This window comes from Hetaerina americana, unplaced genomic scaffold, assembly GCF_022747635.1.
Source record: "Hetaerina americana unplaced genomic scaffold, ioHetAmer1.1.p SCAF_6, whole genome shotgun sequence".
Lineage (NCBI taxonomy): Eukaryota > Metazoa > Arthropoda > Insecta > Odonata > Calopterygidae > Hetaerina > Hetaerina americana.
In genome coordinates this window covers 1037397-1064389 of record NW_027287205.1, presented here as the reverse complement: position 1 = coordinate 1064389, position 26993 = coordinate 1037397, and the positions used below count along the sequence as shown (strand labels likewise).

The 26993-nt window shown below is 38.2% G+C and overlaps 1 protein-coding gene across 1 annotated transcript; it reads right to left on the bottom strand.

Moving 5' to 3' along the window:
• Positions 1-22688: 22688 nt before the first annotated feature.
• On the bottom strand, positions 22689-25160 carry LOC139695210 (pro-resilin-like). Its single transcript, XM_071593896.1, has 2 exons — positions 24837-25160; positions 22689-22934 (listed from the first exon to the last, which is right to left on the bottom strand). The coding sequence occupies exons 1-2, from the start codon at positions 25158-25160 to the stop codon at positions 22689-22691; spliced, it is 570 nt and encodes a 189-aa protein (XP_071449997.1).
• Positions 25161-26993: the final 1833 nt, after the last annotated feature.

Below are 26993 nucleotides of genomic sequence, written 5' to 3'. Positions count from 1 at the left end.
GAAGGTAAAAACTAGAGCAGGTAGAACAGTTTACGTATCTCGGTAGTGTTTTGGACCAACACCGTCAAAGTAGTAGGGACGTAAGGCGAAGAATTGCGCTAGGCAAAGAGGCTTTCGCAAGGAGGAGGGAGTTGATGACAGGGACGTTGAGTAAGGATATTAAGAAAAGACTCGTAAAAACTTTGATATGGAGTGTAGCCTTGCACGGCGCGGAAACGTGGTCATTGAAGCAGGAGGATAGACGTAGACTGGAGGCTTTTGAAATGTGGGTCTGGAGAAGAATGGAGAAGGTGAAATAGACCGAGAAGAAAACAAATGAGAAAGTACTTGGTATGGTGGGCGAAGAGAGGAGTTTGTTGGGAGAAATCCTACGGAGGCAGGAAAAATGGATGAAGGGGGTATTGACCGGCAGTGGGATGTTGAAGACTGTAATTGAGGGGAGAATGTTAGGCAAACGAGGAAAGGGAAGGAACAGGATAGGGATATTGGATGGGATGAAGGAAGGAAGAATGTACATAGAGACGAAGAGGGACCTGATGTAGAGTAGGATACTGGATTTTCTAGTTTGTTAGGAGTCACAAAATATTTATTTAGTAGCTTTGTCCATCCACAAAGCTACCTCAACTGGTATATTACCTAATGATAATAACATGTATATATATATATATATATATATATATATATATATATATATATATATATATATATATATATTTGCTATGGATCTGGACGTGGATCTGTGTTAACTCTTTTTTTTTGGGGCCTCTAGAAGCATCCTCTTTGCTGTTGTCACAAGTGTAAAGTATTTGCTTTCAATCTATTTAATTGTAGTTTTGCCTTCATTTATTCTTTTTCTGTGTCCCTTAGGGGAATTTTCTCAGAGAGAAGGCACTGTGTGCGTGATGACCATTCTTTGTCGCTCTTCCGAACAAAGCACTGCTTGTCTCCGTTCCCCACAATCCCCATTCCACCCACGGCCGCCGCCACGGAGTGAGCATGCGCAATTAGTCCCTATCCGTCCTGAGAAATATCGTCACCGCAAAGGATGCGAGTGAGTCACCCTCGGGGGGGGAAATTCTTAAGACACTTAAAGAGAGGGTTTCATCCACCACCCGAAGGTCTCATTGATAGGTCAGGGTAGCGTTTGCCTTGAATTAATTCCCTGCGACATGTGATTTTCACACATTCTGGACTGGGAGCCAGCTTTCTTTTTCCCGTTGACAGGTGTCCCTGCCGTTGAATTACGAATTCATTGTCATCTGGTTTCGAATCCGACACCCCAGGGGCAGTGTTGTAATGCTCTTCCTTCTGGGATGCAGAGCGAAGGGTATCAAACAGACGCTTGCGCACATCCAGCGATCGGTTTAGTGAAGTAGTGCAGTCAAAAATATAGAATCACTAAAAAATGATCAAAGTTTAATTAAATAGATGGGTAAAAGGAAAATTAAATTGTCGGACATTATCACAACGTAACAACTTCATGGAAAATATAATAGATTGGAAAATAATAGGAAAAAAGGAAGAGGCCCAGAAAAAATTAAGAGTAACAATATGCATATATATATATATATTATATATATAATATATATATATATTATATATATAATATATATTATATATATATATATATATATATATATAATATATATTATATATATATATATATATATATATATATATATATATATATATATATATACATATATATATATATATATATATATATATATATATATATATATATATATATATATATATATATAGAGAGAGAGAGAGAGAGAGAGAGAGAGAGAGAGAGGGAGTGAGAGGCATCATTGCCTGCAGCGACCAGTCTCCTCCATCAGAAGGTGTTGATTCTGAAAAAAACGGAAAAAATTCCAGGATTAAAGGAAATAGAGTTATGATTAAGTCATTGAATGATATTGGTGATAAATAAGATATCCATATGATTAAAAATTCCACCCAAAAGCTTTGGTTGAATGGTTATTTATCATCCGATTGATTTGTGAAGTTGAACTGGTTCAAACAGGAAATATACTGATTCGACTTTGAAAGTCGTTGATTGAACTGAGCTAAATAAATACTACGCTGTTTTACGTAAACAGTTTTCTTAGTTGGTTAAATTATCAATTCCAACCATTTCCGCACGGAAATTGAGAAATCGGTACCCGCCCGAATGGGTGATGGCCGATAGAACAAACCCTAGATACTGTGTCAGATGTTCCTTTAGTCATTCCTAAGAAAGACTTCTCTTAGAAGCCAGATGGTTAATTGTTCCCTTTGTGCCTTTCCATGTGGCAGTCCTTAGGAACAGTCAGTTGATAACTCTGCTATATGAAGAACGATAGATAAGCGTTTAGTTCCATACCATATATCATTTGCTCAGGTCCATGGTCCCTTATGAAAGTAATGCGGATGGGTTTATATATTTCTCTAGGTAAAATAGATTGATTGATAAACGTAAGTATACAAATGCTTACAATTCTTCGAAGCACTATCTCAATGTATAAATAAACTTATAAAGAGAGCCTCGGCCGGGATACGAACCCGGATCCCTCAATGTCAGGTCGAGTGCTTTAGCCAGTTAATCCATCGAGGTGTCCTCTCACACTCTGAAATTTTTGGGGGCTTCAAAGGAACAAAATGTGTTGACGGGGTTTCATCACAACATCTTGTTCCTTTATAGCCCCCAAAAATTTCAGTGTGTGAGGGAACCCCTCGGTAGCTTAACTGGATAAAGCACTCGATCGGACATTGAGGGATCCAGGTTCGTATCCCGGCCAAGGCAAATGATTTTTATACTGAAATTGTTGTATTGGAATGCACATTAGCGGATGACTCTGTTAAAAGTTACTTTCGCGGTATCTCCCGCAGTTTCTTTGGAATTTGTAAAGAGAGGTCTGCCACGCCTAAAAAGGCACCCTGAAACTCCTCTCGACGAGATTTCTCTCAGTTACTTTGAGTAACATGCTTTGGGATGTTTTCCACGTGCTCTCCCAATGCTTTCTTTTCAGCTCTCTTCAGTCGGAGAAACACAAAAAGAGTCGGGGGGAGCCAAGTGGGGAGTCTAATGGTGCTGGGGGACCACCTGGGTAGTGCTCCGAGCCAAAATGTTGGTAACGATGTAGGCTCGGAGCTTTCAGCACAAGCTTCGTGCAGACCTTGTGCATTTAAAGATCCTCGGTCACTCTCCCACGTACCGCAAATGTGGACATGGGTAGGGTCTCAGCAATTTGCTCAAACGACGGTCAACGCAAAACTTCGCGCACATAATTCACATTTTCGTCGGTTCTGTCCGTTGATGGGCGTTCAGTCCTGGGATCGTCGGTGACCTCCTCCTGACCCTCCTTGAACGCCTTGTGACACCTCCTGGACTGTGACCTTGAAATGCATTCTTCTTTGAAGACCTCATCAAACACCTGGAATATTTAGGTTGCAATCTTTCCTAGCTGCCCGCAAAACCTGATGCCTTATCTCTTTTCAAATGAATTCTCCATCGCGCCGTGTTACAAGATCGAAAAACACACTTCACGCGGAGGAACGTCTGTCCGCTCAGACTGTTCGGTGCAAAATGGCAACTGTCTGCGTTGGAAGGGCAGACGTCGCCACCACATTTTTACCGGTTTTACCGCGCTGCCATGGGTAGTCGCGTCATAATAAAGTCATGCGCATAACTTTCATATATGAACATGGATTGAGTTGTGCAAAAATAATAGTAATTGAATAATTTCAAGTTTCATTAATTTTCACTCAAATCATTTTGAGATGGAACGAAAGCCATTTTTTTTAATGTAATGGCTTTGTACAAAGTTGTACTAAGCGTATGTTGCTATAGTGATGAATTGAACAACGTATGCGATTCAAAATTTAACCAGAATTGGGCGTCAGCACGCCAAACTCAAATACTACTAGTAGTCGGCGCATCTTTATTAATAACTCGGTTTAAAAAATTTTTATGGGAGTAGAATGAGATTAATTCTTACGAACGATGGCCGACCAGAAAGTAAATTAAATGTCGGCCTAGCGAAGCGTCGGGTAATAGGGTTGGGGAAATATGCACCATATTTGTGTCTAAATGTCCCTACACTCAGTTCGCATCCTGTTGTGATAGTGTGCTGGCTGTGATGTTTCTATTTTGCTCACATTGCGAACCCTTAAAACGTAATGCACTGCAATAGAAAATCCCGCGAGTTATGATTTGAGTTGATCTGTGATTAGGTTTTTTCCTGCCAACAAACTAGCACGGCCCGATTGGAATTCACTGGAAACTTTGCGAAAAGTGTACGGAGACAGAATAATGCATGAGGGCGGAGTAAGGTGCTGGTGTATTCATTTGAAAAATGGCCACATCATTAATGTTCACGGCGATGCCACCGCAGTGGTCAGCCTAGTAACGGATGAACTGACGGTCAAAATCAACCAAAAAATTCGTCTAAATCACTTTTTTACAATTGCGGATCTCTCGCCAGATATGGGTTGCAACACAGCGCTTCAGAATTACATGCTGGTGTAAATAAGTGGCTACAATATAAGGCGGCAGATTTCTTCAGAGATGGAATTGAAAAGCTTGTGTATATCTATGCCCGTATTTGAATAGCACATATGAATAAAAATAGTTTTAGAATATGCCTTTCAAATTCATATAATAAAGCTTCCGTCTATTTGAATGACATGTATGTAGAAAAATAGTTTTAGAATGTGTACTTGAAATTCATATGATGACACTTCCGTCTTGTCACTAGATTCATATTTCGTTTCAAAATGTAAGTTATTTACTGGACACCCATTGCTGAAATTCAATTGAATTTCAATTGAAGTGCACATTTTAACAGTTCAAAATATGAGCAAAGTAGAAGCACCACGGTCTGCACACTAAAGTTAGTTACTTCCATGACGGCCTTCGTACTCTGTACTTACTGGAGATATACTATTTATTTAACAGTTATTTAGAGTTTGATGGCAAAGTTAATTCGAAATGCGTTTGTGCACTCGTTATAGGTGCATCCTGAGCGAATTAAGGTGCTAAATTTACCAACGAGTATTACTGTTCTCGAAATGATTAGCAATTCAAAAGAGCCATCAAATTCATATTATTCTTTCCGTCTTATTCCCTGCGGTAGGATCGAAAAATAGAATTACACGCTTCAGAGCAATGGGTGGTGGTCTGTCCTAAAATTCTTATGGGCAGGCGGAATTTCAACTTGCTTTGTTTAAATGGAAGTATGAATTATATACGCACTATTCTAAACGAATTTTAAATTGTGATACGTAAAAGAGTATAATGCAATGATGAGGTTAGGCGGAAGTAATGCTGTTAGTAACCTCCTTTGAAATACACTCCTACAAACTACGAGCCCCACGAAATGGAAGCATTTTTGCAGGCATCTTTCTCTCGCTCTCTCTCTCATTTGGACTAAAACTCACGACACATTACAACGAAGATTTCATAAAGTCCCGTTTGCCAGCTATTTTATCATGCATCTCATCTGATTCCGTCTCCAAGGCATCAACTAAGCGCGAACTTCTCAAGAGAAATTAAAATTTTTCTCTACTCGTATACGAAGCAATAGGCGTCAGTCCAACTACGTTTAGAATTTTATCGTCAAGGTTTCTAGAGTTTTTTTTCCGAAATATCCTAAGTTATAGTTAAATTATCAAAAATAATTTATTTTTCATTTTATATTTCAATTAATTTTGATTGACGCGAGTAAAAATCCCTCAAACCCTTGTGTGAGACTCCCTAATTGTCGCTTCGGATTGCATATCAGGGTAGGGGAGTGTTTTTAAAACCTACCACGTAGGTTCATTTCGCTTCAATCTTTGGTCCTTATTTCCTCTTAATTTATTACTTTAATGTCTTAACATTTTAGTTCAATATCTCCTTCTTCGTGGCATTATTCCCACACAAGGTACATCCTATAGGGTTATTCAGTATTCTATTTTAAAGACCGTTAATATTTCCCCCAATTACACATTAAACGAATGTACTAAGTATGTTTTATCAGTATGCCGTGCATGTGAACCATATAAGGATATACTTGATTTTCCATCTATCATATATTTAAATTACTGTAGCTATCAAAGGCTTGTCTGTGTTCTAGTATTAGCCATTTTGTATTGGAAATTTTCTTAGAATCTTTCATAGAAATAAAACTTAATCAATAACAGAACTGTGCATAAAAAATGGGCTATTTCCCAATTTTTTTTACTTTTTTACTATTTGGATCAATAACATGAGCGAAAACCACAGTGGAATATGGAGATTTATACATTATGAAGTATAAATCCATTTTAGTATAAGAAGTATTGCATTAGCATAGCGTTTGATTATTCCATTTTGGCACTCGAGGAAGAATATCTAGCGCCAATTCAATTACTAGCGCACATCTAGCAGTAGTAGTATTTAGGGGAGGCGACCGACAGCTGAGGTCATTTGCGCCATAGGGGATAATTTTTTTTATGTACAGGGACCACAATAAAAGTAATGCGAATTCATTGGGAAAAGTAGATTAATTGATTTATGTACTCGTAAAAATCCTCAAAAATCTCCAAAATACTCTTTATCCGCATAAATTCACTTGTGGAGACGTGTCTGCCACGCCTGGAAGGAACCCCGATATTTCTAGACGGGAATTTCTTTCAGGAACGTTGTGACATGCTTTTGGATGTTTGCCGCGGTCTTTTAATGCTTTCCTTTCAACTCTCTCTCTTCAGTCGGGGAAACAAAAAATGTTACTCGCAACCATGTTTGGACTATAAGGGGACTTGGGTACCACCTGGCCAGGAAGTTGGTAACGATGACGGACGTGTGGCTGTGGGCATGTTATGGTGGAGCTTGACTTTGTTGTCCGCCGTGTTATAAAGTTGAAAAACATACTTTACGCGGATGAACGTCTTTCTATTTAGACTGCTCGGAGCAACATGACGACCGGTTGCGTTGGAGGGGTATACCCCCTACCACATTTCCCGGCCGGTTTTACCATTCATCGATGGATATTGACGTAACAATAAAATCATGCGCATTACTTTCATGATGATCCAAGTAATTGTAGTATTTCTCTGATGCAACCCTCGTTCATTGATTAAATTATTTCAGGTCATATTAATGGTGCGCTTACTTGCTTCCTAGAAGAATTTTTTACATGAAAGAAGAGAGTTAATAGAATTAAAAATATCCTGAGACGCTGCTGAGGCCTACTCCGCTATCGCCAGAGTAATAGCATTAACTAGCAACTGAGACTCTGTTTTTTTCCTTGAACAATTAAGGAGATGACATTTATACCTACACTAGTCGCCACGGGGGCGCATGGGATGTGGTGTTTGGACACTGAACGTGAAAATATATACATTTTGTGAGGCCAGCAGCATAATTTGAACGCATCCGTTTTTGAACCATGATAGTTTCTTCTTCTTTTTGGATAATGCAATTCTGTAAATCCTAAATTATCCAATTTTAAGTCAGCTCCGTTCAGCATTGGTGAGTATTGTATAGCAAGTAAAAAGAAATATTCTTCCTTGTCTGTATGGAAAGCAATAACTCCGTATATTCTAGTCCGACAGAATTTCATAAGGTGAAATCTGTTTCTATATTAAGAATAAAATTCTTCAAATTTGAATAATTTCTGAAAATAATTAATTACGAGGGTCATCCGGAAAGTAGTACCCGTTCGTGCCGCATGAAGTGCTGACGACGCGAGTAGCCGCTGGACGAGGTCAGATAGCTTCAGTGGCTTGTCTGCCTTCTCTGAGCCAAGTTGCGTGACGCTAGCATTGCCTGTGTTGTTTCTGTGATTGTTTACAATGTTTAAAAAAATTGAGAACGCCGCCAGTTGTGAAGTGAGGGCAGTGATTAAATTCCTCAATGCAAGAAACGTTCGCCCATGTGATATTCATCGCCAATTAAAGGAGGTGTATGGAGACAATGTAATGGACGAGTCGTCTGTTCGGCGGTGGTGTCGCAACTTCAACATGGGGAGGGGGAACACACACGACGATGAGCGTTCGGAGAGACCGTCTGTCATTACAGACCAACTGGTGAGCTCAGTTGACGAATTCGTGAGGAACGATCGGCGCGTCACAATTGATGACATCTGTGAGCATTTTCCCAATGTTTCTCGAACAATTGTTCATGAAATTGTTAAACACCATCTGCATTATGCAAAAATTTGTGCAAGATGGGTCCCTCGCGTATCTCAATGAGCTGGCGGCGAAGGACTATGCAGCAGGAATACAGAAACTTGTCACACGTTATGACAAATGCCTTAATTTGCTTGGAGATTATGTTGAGAAGTAGTTTAAAGTATCCTCTTTCAAATAAAATTTTTTATGTTTGTTAATATTTACTTTTGTGTCTTTATTTCACGAACGGGTACTACTTTCCGGATGACCCTCGTATATTTTGATATTATCAAGGAATACTCAATCTACTATCACTACTCACTACCACACCCACTTGTGACATGTTTGCAAGAGCATGTTAATGTTATTCTTATATTTAAGCAAGCTTTGCTTTCTTTTTTGCATGAATTGAAATATTTTTGTGCCATTCAAAGACTGTCAATAGTCTGGGGAATATATTTGAGAGATGTTTCTGAAGCTGCTGTATTTGCCCTAAGTTACCAAAAGCATCCTAATTAACCGAAGGAACTTCAGGAAAAATAAAAAATATTGTACCTGAAAATTCTGAGGAGTAATATTATAAAATTGCTGAACGTAAAATGGCATGGCATAGGACCACAGCCGAAGAAGATCCAGATGCATGAGCCCTTTTCAAGATTTTCCAAACATTCTCACGTTCGGATGACACCGAAGAGATATTCATCGACTCAATGCACGAGTACGAATGTCAGATACCTTTCTCTTTTAATAAGTAGTAAATCTTGCCGTGTGACCCGACATGTAAGATTTATATTATACGCGTGTCTTTAAAAAGCGGTTAAGATACATAGTTATGGATGGTGAGTTTGTCAGCAGAGTAAACCATCATTCTTGTTATTTGACGTAATTTAAGTCTTAGAGGAGCATATGTTTCCATTTTGCAATTCATTTTAACCTGCTCTGTTTTATGCGATAACTTTTTCTAAAATAATTTTATAACATCTATCTATATTCTCCCTTCGATTACTACTGCTTTTGGAATTTTCTATCATTGATGGACCGTTGCCAGAGTAGAAGCGTATTTGCCTCTCTTTGAGCTCGACCAATCAAACCGAAGGTCTGGTTGGTATAGGTGACGGTAGAGTCACTTAGTCCTAAGCCCTATATGACGTGTGAAATTCACATATTAACAGGGTAATAAGGGGGGCCAGTACCTTTCCCTGCGCTAATTACGGTTTCCCAGGAAGATCTGGTTCCCGAAAAATGACATAGTTCAGGTTAAGCTGATGGTGCCTGGAGAGGCTTGCCCAGGAATTGATCCCGGGTCCTCCGATCATCAGGAAAACGTCCTACCCTGACCTATCATAACTGCCATGGCCCTGTTGATAAATTATAACGATTAAATAATTTAAATTGCGTATTATTTTGGATACACTTTATTTTATGGGTATAAACAAGTTTTTTCCAAATTAACAATCTACGCATGAGCACGATTGCTAAAATATAATAAATGACTCATGCATCATACGTCATGACGTCCTTGTATATTACTCCTCAATATTTTATATTTTCTGTCCCCATGTTGCAAAATTTGATACAATCTTCCTTAAGTTATTAAATAAAAATTTAATGTGATAATTGAAATTTTATTTGATAAAAATATTTGAAGATTTTGAACTGTTGACGGTCATATTTTAGTGTGCATTTAAAGATTCTTCATTATTTTTCGAATTTCATAATTATGATAAACAAGGAAGTAATAAGAACTATTAGAACTGTTGTTTAAAAGAATGGAATCATTATTTAAGATATTTAATACGAATGCGCCATCTATAGAATTTAATTAATTTGATTTTCAGTCGCATACATGAAATTAGCTAGTAAAAAGGGCTCCGAGCACAATGCAATGCAGAAGTGGGACGTGAGATGGATGCGACTAGAATGAAGAAGGTAAAAGTGAAAGGCTAATTAAAAATTTGGACACGGGAGTTCAAAAAATGGAGAAGTGTTTTGCGCAAGAAATAACGGATAGAAAAAAGATAAATTAGCCCCTCGAAGTGGAGCAAGGCAATGAATATGTGGCGGGTAAAGCAATTCGAAGATATAAAAATAAACCTAAAAAAGTGAATCCCACTACATCAAGTGAAACACATTCAGGCAATAGGAAAGGAAGAACTATAGCAACACTGGAAATAAACTGCATAAATATAGAAAAAAGGATTTTTATTGTGGTAGTTTTTTATGGGAGGTGACCGAGAGCTGAGGCCATTTGCACCATTAGGGATAGACAGGAGAGGGATGACAGCTGGAGATAGGTCGTCGTCGCCAATCGTCGGCATTCACCTGCGCTCTCGTAACGAAAGGCGCCAAGGGATCACACTGTCTAACGTCCCATCCGACGGACGTTGTACTCACTCAAAGTGCTCTCAACAAAGCACCTAAAATGGGGATCGGGATGCCACTGAATATTATTTATCATCTCCAGGTTTCAAACCCGGGTCTCTGGGTGGTAAGCCAGTATGTTAGCCAACGCACCAACCCGATTCCCCAAAAATTTACAAAAGTTGGAGTGTATCCGTGAATAAAATGTATGGGAAATATTTCAAGCTAATGTGCCAAAATACTTGTGCGGAAATATACTTTGAAAAAGCAAAGTTTATCCAGATAAGTCCTCATCCGCAAAAAGAACAATATAAAATACTGCAAGATTAATTTTCGTTTATTAAAAAGTAATTATATTTATGCTAACTTCAACAGGAAGTAAATAAATTGCCTCCAATATCTTTGTATGCTTTATGGATTTCGAGCGGGCGTTCGACAAAAGAACATTGCAGAAATTATTAAAAATTTATATGCAGAGCCTAGGGGTTAGTAGTAGGAATAGATGTTTTACTGGTACGTTTTAATCTGATTTTATGGACAACTTGGGAGATATATAGGTGGAACGGGATCAATTAATTCAGATTTGATTCTGAAAATTCTTAGCCCCTCTACCAAGAGATTGCGGCCATTTTTTATTCATTACAGAATCCAAATTCTAAGTCGAATTTTAACGATTGATCTTTGAACTAGCGATGGATACTGATTAGCAATAAAAAGGGCGGCTAATTGAAGGATTTATGTGAGGGCTGAAACTCGTACTATTGAATGAGCACACTTTGAGCAGATCTATTGAAAACATTGGACGCAATGGTGTGGAAATTTAGAGGATTCTATTGGATGAGAGAAAAATAAAACCAAGAGGCTAAAGTTAAAGGCGAATCCTCCAAGGGCAAAAGGAATGAAAAAAAACATAGTTTAGACAAAAAATTCGTTGAATTATGTAGTGGAACCGGAGAGAAATAACCTTTGAGGCAGTTTTTTTGTCGATCAATTCTTTTTTACGGAAAAAACCTAAGATGTGGGTTTTGGAAAGAATGGTTATGGCAGGATGAACCAGATTTCAATGAGTCGGGCGGAATTCTCACTTCTGCATCTTCAGTTTAAATATTCGAATAAACTATGCATGGTTTATTAGAAAAGTAATGCGCGTGATTTTATTCATTTATCTCAGAAAAATAGATTTATTGATTTAGGTACTTGCATAAACGTTTAAAATTCTTAAAAACACTTGCGGAGAAAGCTATGCAAAACAGTAAAATAAGGGCAAAAACTAGAGCAGGAAGAACAGTGTACGTATCTGGAAAGTGTTTTGGACGAACGCGGTAAGAGTAGTTGCGATGTAAGGAGAAGAATTGCGCTAGGCAAGGAGGCTTTCACAAGGAGGAGGCAGTTGATGACAGGGTCGTTGAGTAAGGATGTTAAGAAAAGACTCGTAAAAACTTTGATATGGAGCGTAGCTGTGTACGGCGCGGAAACGTGGTCATTGAAGCAAGAAAATATACGTAGACTGCAGGCTTTTGAAATGTGAGTGTGGAGAATAATGGAGAAGGTGAAGTCGACCGAAAGGAAAAAAAATAATGAAGTACTTGGTATGGTGAGCGAAGAGAGAGAGTTGTTGGGAGAGATACTTTGGAGGCAGGAAAAGTGGATGAAGGGAGTATTGACCGGCAGCGAGATTTTGAAGACTGTGATATAGGGGAGAATGTTAGGCAAACGAGGAAAGGGAAGGAACAGGATATGGATGTTCGACGAGTAGAAGGGAGGAGGAAAAAGTACTCAGAGATGAAGCGGGACCTGATGTAAAGTACGATGCTGGATTTTGTATTTTGTTAGTAGCCACAAAATATTTTATTTAGTAGCTGTTTCCATCAAAAAACCTACCTTAACCAGTAGATTACCTAGTAATAATAGGTATATATATATATAAATATATATATGTGTATGTATATATATATATATATACACTATATATATATATATACATATATATGTATATATATATACATAAATATACCTCCCCGGAATACAACCTTGACGTGGTGGAAGGGCTTTTGCGTTCCGATGACCCCTAGAGCTGTGCTGGCTAGAGTAAAAATAATTGCTCCTGGTAGGGTCACCCATGCCAGGAGGTTGGGAGCCAGTTATCAACGTCCCTGTCATCAACTCCCTCCTCCTTGTGAAAGCCTCTTTGCCTAGCGCAATTCTTCTCCTTACATCCCTACTACTTTGACCGTGTTGGTCCAAAACACTACCGAGATACGTAAAGTGTTCTACCTGCTCTAGTTTTTGCCCTCCTATTTTAATGTTAAGCTTGGCCTTTTTCTTTCTAGAAAATCGCATAACCTTTGTTTTATTAATATTGATTCTCATCCAATACCTGTCGCACTGAATTTCCAATTCACTCAGCAATGCTTGAGCCCCTTGGCTGACTGACAAACTAAAGCTTGGTCATCAGCAAACCTAACTGATTTTACGAATTCCCCTCCCACTTTTATTCCTACCTCGAGTTCTTCCCATGCCTCTTTGATCATTTCCTCTGCATACAGGTTGAACAGCAACGGTGATAATGGGCAACCCTGCCTTACACCCCTTCCTAACACTGCCCATCCTGACTCCCCGTTCCCCACTCGCACCGGAGCAGTCTGAGATATGTACAGGTTGCGGATTAGCCTCCTTTCCCTGCAATCTATTCCTATTTTCTGCAATATACTCATCCGTTTTCCCCAATTCACTCTATCAAACGCTTTTTCTAAAGCTACGAAACAGGCAAATACCTCATGGTTGTGTTCTACATTCCTGTCGATTAATAATCTCATTACTGCAATGGCATCACGTGTACCTCTCCCCTTCCAAACAACAAGTGATAATCCCATAAGTAATCATTTGCCCTACTCTCTAATCTTTTTTGTATGATCCTGAGAACAACTTTAGCTGCGTGGGATATCAAACTTATCGTCCTGTAGTCCTCACATGATGTAGCCTTTACCTTTTTCGGAATAGGAACTAAAATTCATCTCTCAGAGTCTTCCCGCCAGATTCCTTCGTCATAGATACTGCGAATGATCCCATATAGCCTCTTCCTCCCACATTTTCCTAAACATTTCAAAAGTTTCACGGGAATGTTATCCACCCCCACGGCCTTATTTAGCTTCATCTCCCTTAATGCCCTATCTCTCTCATTGTCTAGTATGCCTGGACCTAAGCTGTCTTCCTCTACGTCATATTCTTTTTCAATTTCTAACTTTGTTGGTCTAAGTTCTTTATTATTCAGTTCTTCTATATACTCCTTCCATCTCTCTTGGATCTTTCCTGCGTCAACTATTACCTTACCCGCCTTTTCTCTAACTGTTAGTATAGATCTTCCTTTTTTAACTCCCGATAACGATTTAACTTTGCTGTGGAGCGCACCGATTTTACCCTTCCTCCGCAGACTTTCCATTAAAAAAAAAATATATATATATATATATATATATATATATATATATATATATATATATATATATATATATATATGCAGTGTTTCGTTTACTTGTTTTAGCTTACAAAGTAAACACCACTTTTCCGTTGGAAAGAGTACTGGAATATCTTCCTTCCAATCATCATCCAAGCGTTTCAAAATATTAGTTTATGTTATATATATGTATATATATAATAATTGTATGTAATATTTACTTTAGCCTTAGCATTTTGTCCAAAAATATTCCCCAAAAACGATATTACAGTGTCGTTTTTTTTGCGAAACACGTCCGTTTCAAAGCAATCCACCAATGACGTTTGGCCTTGGATTCGAAGGAGTGATTGTAGGATGATCTATCCTACGGTTAAGCTCTTCCCGGATTTCGAAAATGTTTGCAATTAACATCTGTCCAAGGTTACACGGCGTGTGTGGCAAACTTGGAAGGTCAAATTTCGCATGGATAGCGTTCTGATCTCTGCCTGGATGTGTTGTCGACATTTCGTCTGATGATGATTTCTCTGCCATTTCCTCTACTTAATAGGGCTCATTTTTCGGGGCTACAAGTTCATCGCGATAAAAATTTTTTAGAGAAGAAAGTGAAAGTCTTGATGATTGGAATTCCGTCTCTCTGGCCCGATTAACATTTTTACTCTAATAGCATATCGAAGCATAGGGAACTTAAAGCGGCTAATCAGGGCATGAAAATTGACTGAAATAATATCTGTAGATTGGCACATGATATTATCCTTGTTATCAATGAGAAAAAATCCTTAGTCTTGTTTTTGAAACATAAAACCCTCCTAGATATTCAGTTGCAAGTAAATTGATAAAATTTCTTCGGGGTCGTGATCAAAATATTAACTTTGGTGAACATATTTAAAAAATTAATAACGATTTAAATTACATCCTTTGCTAAGTTCCCTACATTACTATTTTTTTAGTTGAATGTCATCAAGATAGAGTATTTATCACTGTTTGAGAGTATTTTAAGATACGGTTTAACCGTTTGGAGATCTACTGGTTTTACAAAAATTGATATACTAATATATAAAAAGCAAAAATCTTAGAGAAAATGTTTGAGTCTTGTACAAAAAATGAAAATATTCTAGATGGAAGAAACATCTATGAAAAATTAGGAATTCTGCCTGTATGGATATGGTCATCATGATAGGAAACTATTTTTATGTCAAATATATAATACTCGATTTAAATAAAACAGGAATTGCTTTTAGGGGACAGTTTTAAGAATATTAAAATAACATGCAAATCAAGTAGTTGTTTTTTATTGGGATGCGACTGACAGCTCATTTGCGCCATTAGGGATGGTTGGGGAAGTAAGGTTGGAGAGAAACCCGGCGTCGGCATTGGCCTACTCTTGTCGAAAGGGGTAAAACTGTTCAATATCCCATCCGACGGACCTCGTACTCACTCAAAGTGCTCTACAAAAAGCACCTCAAGTAGGGATCGGGATACCAATGAAAAATATATGTTGTCTCCAGGATTTGAACCCGGGACCTCTCGGTGGGAAGCCTGTACATGCCACCGTACCATCCCGAACCCCTAATGCAAAACAAGGTAAAAGAAAATGCAAGTTGCTGTGCCTATAATGTTTAATGAAATACCTAAAGATTTCGATATATTGAAGTCAATGCTTTGAAAGGGAGAATAGAAGCCTGGATATTACGCACAAGGGACTGGAGTTTGGAACAGTATTTGAAACAGAATATATATATATATATATATATATATGGGTCGCGGTAGTCCAGTGGGTAGAGTGTTGGACTGCTGACCGGAGGGTCCCGGGTTCGATTCCCGTGGGAAACCCGAGAGAACTTCTTGAATACCATATGCCGGGAAAACCTGAGCTCCTTCATTATTATGACATATGATAAAGATTGTAATTATATGAATTGATTTTCTATAGTTCTTGGTTTATCATGCATTATGAAGATTATACTACAATGTTAATAATAAAATTAAGTTCTATAGCAAAACAATATCACATACTAATAACTAAAATCATAAATGCAAAAAAAAAACATGGCTTTTTCCCATTTCAAATCTTGGCACGCGTATAGGTTAGAATGGGTAGGTAGGGGGGCCAGTTCCTTTCCCTGTGCCGGTTATGGTTTCCCAGGAAGACCTGGTACCCGAAAAATCACTTTAGCTTGGGTAGAGCTGCAGGTGCCCAGAGTGCCTTGCACGGGAGTCGAACCCGGGACCCTCCGGTCAGCAGTCCAACACTCTACCCACTGGACTACCGCGACCCATATATATATATATATATATATATATATATATATATATATATATATATATATATATATATATATATATATACACATATATATATATACACATATATATCATAAATCATATTTGCAAAAAAAACATGGCTTTTTCCCAACTCAAATCTTGGCACGCGTATAGGTTAGAATGGGTAGGTTTGAAAGAAAATGTGAAGAAGTTATTGCAGTGGAGGTTATTTTTTACCTTCTTGAATGTTTGCGTGTCCGCTCTCTCGCAGTACCGACTGAGGTCATCACTTACTTTTATTTTGAAGGACGTTTTCAAATAAACTCCTCCTCGAAAAAATTCAATGTACGTATATCAAACACTTTAGAACCATTACAAGCAATTGGATTCTGCCTTTCTAATTGTCCACGCGCGAGGTAAGAAGATCGTTTACCGTGATCCTGAGGACGCAGTAGCTTCATCAGATCGTCAATGCTATACAACGCTGGTGCGACACTTGGAAATTTGAATTAAACTTAAACACGTGGGTAGTGATGACAGTTTGGTAAAAGCAGCAATTCCCTCCCAAATATCTACTGCATCGGGAACCCCGAAATGGAATGTGTAGACTCAATCAAATACTTAGGGGTATCACGTACGATCTCTCCTGAATGATACATATATCGTGCCAGGGGGAATATGTGGAAAAACTGACCGAAAATTAGAGCACTAGGTAAATGTAATGAAAAAGTCAAAGAAAAATGTTACCTTTCGCTGGTTAGACCTCACTAATAGAATAAGTTGCTGGTGTGTGGGATTCTCACGAAGTTGGATTAATTGCCGATTTGGATCGGATGCAGCGTAGAGGAGCTAGATTTGTAAAACGATGCCATGAAAAACTAAGTAGCGTATTCAAAGTATTAGAGGAGCTAGGCTTGGAATCACTCAATGGAGCGAAGGTCATATTACAGGTAATTCTCTTGCATAAATTGGAAGGACATTACATTAGCCATGATGTTGAAAATGTATTATTACCCTGATCACACTGCGGTAGGAAAGATCATGCCAATGAAATTAGAGAGAATAAGTGTAGAACAGACAGATTTAAGACGCCATTTTTTCCACGAACGATATGGGATCAGAACATGTTGGTCGACGGCGGTAGGGCCATATTTAGGTCAAAATTAATGTGGTCTGTGTTCAGCCCCCGCCACACATCACAGCGGTGGCGTGTAGGGCACATTCATAAGCCAAAAAAATAATGTGAAGTTATTGAACTATGATGTGGTTGAAAAATGTTGTCGTCTAGTGTATTGACACCGCTCATTTCTGTTCAAACACAAGTGTGTTATATTATTAAATTATGAGATTTAATAAACTGACTTGCTTTGTTTACTGTCCGCTTAAATAATATGAAGCCGAGGTACTTCCTTCACCATGTCTCCTTATTGCTTCATATTACAGTTATAATTCGGATATTTTATTTTCGAGAATTAGTGCCATAAAAATTACCTTGTAGCCAAAAGGTTAGTGGCGTTCTTTGGAGAATCATATCTTACGATTTGAACAATTAATCATTAGTGCCTTCCTCTCGAGCATTTCTTAAACTCTTTCTAATTAGTTCCCGTTAGTCTACAAATTTGCGAAACACGATCAAAAAGCGCCTCAATACTGGCTATCGACTTCTTCGGCGGGTGTTCTTTTTTCTTCAAAATGATTTATCATTCATTGATGATCGGGAATATTTAGAAAGGAAAATAGAGAGGAAATCGTGGAGATGGACTATGGAATGAGACAAATATGAGCAATTAGCGTCCTTGCATGGCAAGCTAAATTGCCAACGAAGGCTTCAGGAGTATTAATGAATCAAATATGGGAAAGGAACTGGCCCCCCTACCCTGATGTGTGAATATTCACACGCCGTATAGGGCTAAGTACTGGGTGAACTCTACCATCACCTACCAAACCGACCTCCGGGTTGATTACTGTGTGTATGGTTTATATATATATATATTGAAAGTTATGCGTGCCACGAAACGCACTGTTCTTATCCTTTACGATGTTGTATGATTCCTTTGCTACAATACTTTCCTCTGTGTGTCTTGTCTATTTCTCCTTTGGTGGATGAAACAGCTCCCTAACGCCATCTCTTAGCCAAGGAATCGGGGCACTTGGTTGCATTAGGCATCGGAGATCTCAGTGTAAATTACGTTTCCTGGAAAGCTCAAGTGGTTAAGAGCCTCCGCCCGGCAAGTGGAAAGATCCGGAGTCCACATCCCGGTCTAGGAAATATCTTCCCATTCGTGATCTGTGGGATTCCACCTTACCCACCTCTCCTGTGTTAGTCCTTTATGTGTGTTCCTATCCCTTTTCCTTATATCTGTTTCTATATAAATGAGTATATATATATACATATTATTCTATATGTAAATAATGATACATTTTATAGGTATATAGAAAAGGAGCTTTCTTTATGTTTCTGTGTTTTAAAAATTTATATCAATATATGTATATTAATATATACATAATATATTATACATATATTTGTTAAAAAAAATATAAATAAATAAATAAATGAATATGTATATATATATATATATATATATATATATATATATATATATATATATATATATATATATATATATATATATATATATATATATATACATATATATATATATATATATATACACACCTTACCGTTCCATCCATCGCTCCAGCCATCGTATTCCCTTAAGTTCTGTCCCTCTCTTCCTGGGTAAAGGTGATCACGACCACCGAAAATTTGAAAAAGGGTGAGTCACTTTTTTGTGTGTTTCTGTGTTTTTGTCTGTGTCCACTAGTGCTCAGTGTTATACATTATTATTCACGTCCGTGAGACTTTCAAAAAGTGCTATATGTATGTATATATATATATATATATATATATATATATATATATATATATATATATATATATATATTGAAGTACAAAGAATTGAACAATAAATTGAGGCGGGCAACAAATAAAGCAAAAGAAGCATGGTGGAAGACGCAGTGCGAGGGTATGGAAAGTCTCCAGAGGAAGGGTGAAATCGGTGCGCTGTACAGCAAAGTTAAATCGTAATCGGGAAGTAAGAAAGGAAGAGCTATGCTAACAGTTAGAGATAAGGCGGGTAAGGTAATAGTTGACGCAGGAAAGATCCAAGAGAGATGGAAGGAGTATATAGAAGAACTGTATAGTAAAGAACTCAGACCAACAAAGTTAGACATTGAAAAAGAAAATGACGTAGAGGAAGATAGCTTAGGTCCAGGCATACTCGACGATGAGATAGAAAGGGCATTAAGGTTTCCTATTCCGAAAAAGGTAAAGGCTACATCATGTGAGGACTACAAGACAATTAGTTTGATATCCCACGCAGCTAAAGTTCTTCTCAGGATCATAAGCAAAAGGATAGAGAGTAGGGCAAAGATTACATGGGGGAAGATCAGTTTGGGTTTAGGAAGGGGACTCGTACGCGTGATGTCTTTGCAGTAATGAGATTATTAATCGTGAGGAATATAGAACGCAGCCAGGAGGTATTTGCCTGTTTCGTAGATTTCGAAAAAGCGTTTGATAGAATTAATTGGGGAAAACGGATGAGTATATTGCAGAAAATAGGAATAGATTGCAGGGAAAGGAGGCTAATCCGCAACCTGTACATGACTCAGACTCCTTAAGTGCGAGTGGGGAACGGGGAGTCCGGATGGGCAGTGTTTGGTAGAGGGTAAGGCAGGGTTGCACTTTATCAACGTTGCTGCTCAACCTGTACGTAGAGGAAATGATTAAAGAGGCATGGGAAGAACTGGAGGTAGGAATGAAAGTGGGCGGGGAATTCGTAAAATCCGGAAATGTTCGATCCCAGTCAGGGCGAATGATTTTTATAGTCTGAAATTTTCGTTTTTTAATGGAATTTGGAGTGGATGAATCCGTCAAAATGCTGGTGTTTCGGAATGACACTGAGAATCAGAGTCAAATATTTCAACTTGAATTTAAATTGAGATTTACAATTATTTAAATATATATGAATGAACGTTGACAAAATGAATTAATAAAAAAGGGAAAGGGCTTGAAATGTCACAAAACGTGATAAAGTGATAGTGAATAGTTGTATTAATCGTTATAATGTCTAAGGGCACTTCAAGTTTCTATTGCTCGATTCAACTACCTATTATTAAAATTGAACAATATTTTATTAAGACAAGGTGACCAAAAATTATCCATTTTTTTAAATATATATTCCCATCTACTTATTTCAAAATTGGAGATAAGAATTAGATATTATTGAGGAATACATTTATTAACAAAATCAAATTTCATTTCAAAATCAAAAACCTCCAACGCTTATCTGCATTTTGTCTCTTATTTTCAATCTTGCACGTCAATGCTGCAAACACATCCATAAAAAAAAGAAAGTAGGCTTTTAAGTAATAATTGTAAAGGTAAAAACAAACAAACACACACATATACATATATATATATATATATATATATATATATATATATATATATATATGTATATATATAAAAACACAGATGTAGATTTTTAGAATGGTTTAGAATTCAAGCCAGTGAAATCAGTGTTTGAATTCTAAACCACTGTCCTTTCCTCTTGTGTATTGTCTATTTCTCCTTTGGTGGGTGAAACAGTCCCCTGACGCCATCTCTTGGCTGAAAGAATCGGGGCGCTTGGCGACATATTAGACCCACGGATCTCAGGGTAAATTGACTATCCTCGATAGCTCAAGTGGTTAAGAGCATCCGCCCGGCAAGTGGAAAGATCCGGTGTTCTAGTCCCGGTTGAGGAAATATTTTTACTCTTGTGATCCGTTCGATTCCGCCTTCCCCACCTCTGTTGTGTTCGTCCTTTATATGTGTTCCTATCCCTTTTCCTTATATCTGTTTCTGTATATATATATATATATATATATATATATATATATATATATATATATATATATATATATATATATATACTCATATATACAGAAACAGATATATGTACATATATAATATACATATTCGTATATAGCCATATGTATACCATAAACCATAAACACGGTAATCAACCCGGAGGTCGGTTTGGTAGGTGATGGTAGAGTTCACTCAGTACTAAGCCCGACGGCATGTGAAATTCACACATCAGGGTAGGGGGGCCAGCTCCTTTCCCTGTGCCGTTTATGGTTTCTCAGGAAGATCTGGTACCCGAAAAATCTTATAGCTTGCGTGGAGCTGCAGGTGCCCAGAGTGCCTTGCCCGGGAATCGAACCCGGGACCTTCAGATCAGCAGTCCCACTGGACTACTGTGACCCACACACACACACACACACATGCATATATATATATATATATATATATATATATATATATATATATAATTAGGTAATCTACCGGCTAACGTAGGTTTTTGGATGGACACAGCTACTAAATAAAGCATTTTGTGACTCCTAACAAAACACAAAATCCATCATCCTACTCTATATCAGGTCCCTCTTCTTCTCTTAGTACTTTCTTCCTCCCTTCATCCCGTCCAACATCCCTATCCTGTTCCTTCCCTTTCCTCGTATGCCTTTACGAATTCTCGATATCCGGCCGACTTCTTTAGAGCAAGTTAAGCTATCATGGCGTCGTCGTAAACTCAGATATTATATTATTTTATTATTAAAGCATATTATTATTACAATATTGTTTAAAAATGGAGGATGTGGAGCTATTGGCTGTTAAAGAAATAATCTCAAGGAAGAAGATCCTAAGGCCAATAAAAATAATTACGAAGAACTCCTATACCGGTATTTCGGTCACCAGGTGACCATCAACGGGGAGAAAATCAAATAGGGCACTTGAACTTGGAGGAAGAATGTGCACCAGGCACTGTTCAAAGTCACTTGACTTTGGACAGTGCCTGGTGCACATTCTTCCTCCAAGTTCAAGTGCCCTTTTTGATTTTCTCCCCGTTGATGGTCACCTGGTGACCGAAATAACAATATTGTTTGATTGGATAAGGCACTCGGCTGGACATTGAGGCGAATGATTTTTATGCTACTAGGAAGTACTAGGAAGAACTACGCCCTTAAGAATAAACTATAAAAGTAGATGATTTGGAAATATTACTTCTTCCCCTCGAAGAGAAACGAGGAAAACATTCTGTTAAACCAGAAAAGTATGATATAATTCTATCGACCAGTAATTGTTTCCTTATCTTTGGTCATGAAGAGGAAAATAGTTTGGAGGATTTCAATGTCCTTCTTTTATGGAGAAAATTGTTTGGAATTACTTGTGACGCATGTTTCAACGGGGAATGTCTCCAGGAGGGATTGATATTAGATCAATTAATCCATGTAAAGTATCAAAAATATTTATTGGAAAATAAATAATCAAGAATAAATGAGCACATGTCACATGGACACCAATATGTACAATGTAATCCGCTCTAGATTCGCATTTGTCGTCGCACCGCTGTCATTGCCATAGTTCTTCGTGTAAGATTGGATGTCTTCAGTAGGGCCCCTGTTGGCCCTTGGATGGGCCCTTGGGGTACCCGCCCTGGGCCTCCTCGTACTTGATCTCTGGGTGGTATCCACTTTCGTCGGCGGTGTATGTCACGACCTGTGTGCGGCCATCAGGGAGAAGCACCCTGAACTCTCCCTTGGCCTCCTCGCCCTCCCGCTCCTCCTGGTGGCCGAAGTCCAAAGCTGCCTCCTCATCCTTCACCTTGTACTCGAATTTGTAGCTGGCCGGTTCCTATTTGGACGCAGAGAAAGAGAGATGGAGTGAAATTGAATGACAATGGGAACAATGAAAGAGGAAAGTGTTGAGGTACGTGCATTAGGGGGCAAGGAGTAGTGCTTATACAAGTGTGCGGGGTCCTCATGAAGTAGGCTGAATTTTGGAACTTGGTCGAATGCATTGTACAGAAGCTGATAGGTTAGTGAAAAGTTGTTCAATGAAAAATGTAGCAGTGTTGCGACACTATTGGAAGAATAATCGTTGTACCGTGAACTTCACCCTCGCCCGCAGCTGTGAGAGATGATGCCGGGCCGATCAATTCGCTCTGAGCCATCAGCACCCTTTCACCATGGGTTTAGGGTAGCTTTTTTGTAGAATTCTGTTTTTCTCGTTGTTCGTTCAAAAAAGCCATCATTGTTTTATTATGTATGTGGTTGTATATGTGGTTGCCTAATTCTGAAAAGCCATTTATATTTTTTTTTTCTAAGTTTAAAAGTTTTCGCCGGTCACAGGAGTAGAACCACCGCCTCCAGCTACGGAGGCGAACACGCTACTTCTGGTTGACCCTCGCCCCTCGATTGTATTGTTGGTCGTAATTTCGAATGATATCACGAGATAATTATCTGTTGCAGATCACTACAACTGTTGACGCGATGAAACCATTCTGAAGAATTTTTTAAATGCGTAATAAGCACATCACAACGACTTGACTCCTTTATGTCTCCGTTCTGTGCGCATTTATTAAATTAGACTTTGAATGAACTTTGTGTTTCACATTTTGTGCGGAGTATTGACATCATAAAGTCAACGTTTTCATTTCCGGGTAAAAAGACTGATATTTTAGAGCCACTTGAAATAGTAAAATTAAATATGAATGTTCTTTAAAATGAGAATATTTTTGTAAACCACCCCCTCTCCTCAGAATCCCGTTTCCACAGCGACGAGTGAAACTCCCTCTCTCCAATTGACTCCTACCTACGTGTATTTTCCCATCCAACCATCCCCTACCATCCACTCTCAGCATGTGTTGAACAACCCTTCTCTGATAATTTCCTGTTTAGAACCACTCATGCCTCATCCCTCAACCTGCGTCTATCCCTTCCATGTCCCCTTCCCGCTCAACCCTTATTTCCCTTCTAATGAACGGTGGACCCCTACGGGCCACCGTTCTCTCAAATAATGGCGTCAAGTGCTTACTTCCCCCCTTTCACCTCTCCATTTCTTTGTTTCTTTGGGTTTTCCATATTTTCCCTCTTTGTCCCCGCCCACCTCACTCCTCTCTTCCCCCCTTCTTCAAACAGCTTTAAATATGATGTAATCGCAATTCGAATCTTTTCTTGTTCCTGAAGATGGTTCGATGAAACGAAACGCGTTGTACGTTTCAAAATATATATTTTTGGAAAAGTTCAAAATTTTTTTCCTCATAGTTTTCATTTCCCTTACCAAGTACACTGTTAACAAGTCTCTCCTTAATTACAATGCTGCGTTATTCTGTAATTTAATCAGTAAGTTTGTTATCATTTTATACCGGAAAAAACATGGATAGTGGTAAATAAAAAATATTATGAAAAAATACAGTATCTCATTATAAGGAGTTTTTAACATATAATTCTCATAATCATTTAGATTTACTTTTAACCGTTAAACGATACATTTCAAACTCCAAAAATAATGATGGGAAATAATTTGTTGTAAGGTATATAACCAAAATAAGTTTTGAATCGTGTTGAAGTAATCTCAGAAAATATGCTACGTATTTATTATACTTATGCCCCGCACCTTTAGGTTACAGACCTAATTTATTACCCCAAAATCGTGATTAATGGTGGTTTAATATTTTATTCCGATACCATATCTCTCCCTCTGCCCAGGGTATTAGGGAGAGAGCCCTCGAGGACTATCTTGATGGTTACTCACCGCGTAAGGGTCCTCGGTGGCGTCCTTTGGTGGTCCGTACTTGTCGGAAGGAGGGCCGTACTGTGCCGAAGGGGGCGCTGAGGGCCTTCCTCCCGGATATCCACCGTTGCTTGATTGCGGAGGCAGGTAGCTCCGGCCGCCGCCAACAGGGGGCTCTGGGCGTGCAAGAGCCGCTGCGGTGAGGGCCACCAACGCAAGGATTGCCTGTGGGTGATGGTGAGGGAGAGGTCTGTCAAACTTCCTAGACAAGAAGGCTAGGGACGCATTCGGCTTCATAGGAATGTCATTAGAACTATTTAGGGCTAGATCAGCGAACTCTACCATAACGAACTGAATCCAGGTAACATAGGCGCGTTTGTAGATAATTTCATTAAATGCGCGCAAAAGACTGAAAAAAACATTTGTATCTGTAATGTTAATAGTCCTTTATGTTACCCTGTTCCCTTGAGTATACAGTAGGCAACTGGAATACCGTAAGAATGATTACTAAATTTACCAGAATAAAATCTTTCAGTCATTATTATATACGCAGTCTGTAATAAAATTTTGAAAGAGATTTCAATAGTTAGATTTATATAAGAGTCAAAATTTATAATTCTCGAAACATTATTCTTTCTCTCCAGGAATTTCCATTGCAATAGTATTGCCACAGATGTTAACACCAGTCGGGTATAATATTCGAAATATTCAATTTTAACACTTTCAAAACAAGTCTCAGAGAAAACTGATAATATTAGTCATATCGCAGAAAAGCGTCGATATATTTCGGCTCTCCCTCAATGGCATTACCCGGGATTTAATTTATGTATTTAATTTAAGCAATTGGGTGATTGAAGTCGTGGTGTTGAGAGAAACGCCTTTGCTGGGAAGCCTTCTCCCGCATGCATCACAATCGAGCGTGATATTTTTATGATAGCGTTTTCCTTCAATGCCTGCTTCCTTTCGAAGCCAAGAATAATCCCGTCCTTAATTCATTCGGACGCGCTTCAATCCGCCAGAATATTTGATGCCCCGCCGCTAACTTCAGCGTCGTCTCTCGAGATGGTTTTTTGTTCTTAAACGTGGCGTGTCGAACCGGAGAGAGGGAGACCGAGAGTGAAGCAATACGACCGGGGATGGACTTTGAATTAAAAATACAAACGATTTTGGAAATTATGGGTTGTTAATAGGTATTTTTATATTATATACCCCGGACAAGTTATTCGCACAAGTAGTCCAATTGATATCTCATATCAATGAATGATTTTTTCAACTCTCTACCTTTTAAGGTTTACATGCTTGTTATATTCATGCTTAATGTTACACTTGAATTTTTGGGTTGTACTTTCTTCTATATTTTCCAAATCTATTCCCCTGTTATTAGTTATTAATACTAGATTTAATAACCAATTCTGAGGCCATTTTGTCAATAGCGAAATTCTATTTTTTAATATTAGGGCATTGCAACTATGTTTGCACCAATCTAAAAAGTAGAAAAGTACTAAAAAACCGATGGAATTCGTTATATTATTTAGGAGATTTTTCCCTATGTAATAAACTACTATCTATTTCTATCAGTTCCCCTCAAAATATGGCCACTTATTTTATGGTGTACCGTGGATTAAGCGCTGCCGAGCTAACGTTTACTTCAATATATAGTAGATGGCTGGAGTCATGCTTCACTAGGCGAGTAGGAGGGTTTCTCGAAACTTCGTCTAATCCGAAATATATATGTACATAATTCCTTTAATTGAAAAAATAATGGATTGGAATCGAATCAATAACTATTAATTTGAATGAATTAACCAATGCCTGCATTTATCTCAATTTTCTCTTGGAGAATATGAACCTTTAGTAAGGAAACCGTAAAGAGTAATGTTTTTGTATTATTTCTAATAGCTTCCTTCATTTCCCCGTGATATTAAATGCTCCAGACAGTTACATCTTTCGTTGCTATTGAAGGATATTGTTCACCCATATTTATGACCAAAGAGCAAGAATGGTATTCGAGTGAGGAATTGAAGCTGTCAGAACTTATTGCTTATATAAGTGCTTGGATTTTGAGATGTACTCACAAATGCCCAATTAGTAAGTACTTCCACTGGCTTCTAAATTGTTACCGTGTGAATTTCTATGAAAATATGCTTTGCACTCGGACCGAAAGAAAATTTAATGAAG

Excerpts from the sequence above, each read along its gene's own strand:
- LOC139695210 (XM_071593896.1), bottom strand. The coding sequence starts at position 25,160 with ATGGTAGAGTTCGCTGATCTAGCCCTAAATAGTTCTAATGACATTCCT. Across the intron at positions 22,935-24,836 it reads CCACCGAGGACCCTTACGCG|GAACCGGCCAGCTACAAATT; the intron begins GTGAGTAACCAT and ends GCGTCCAAATAG.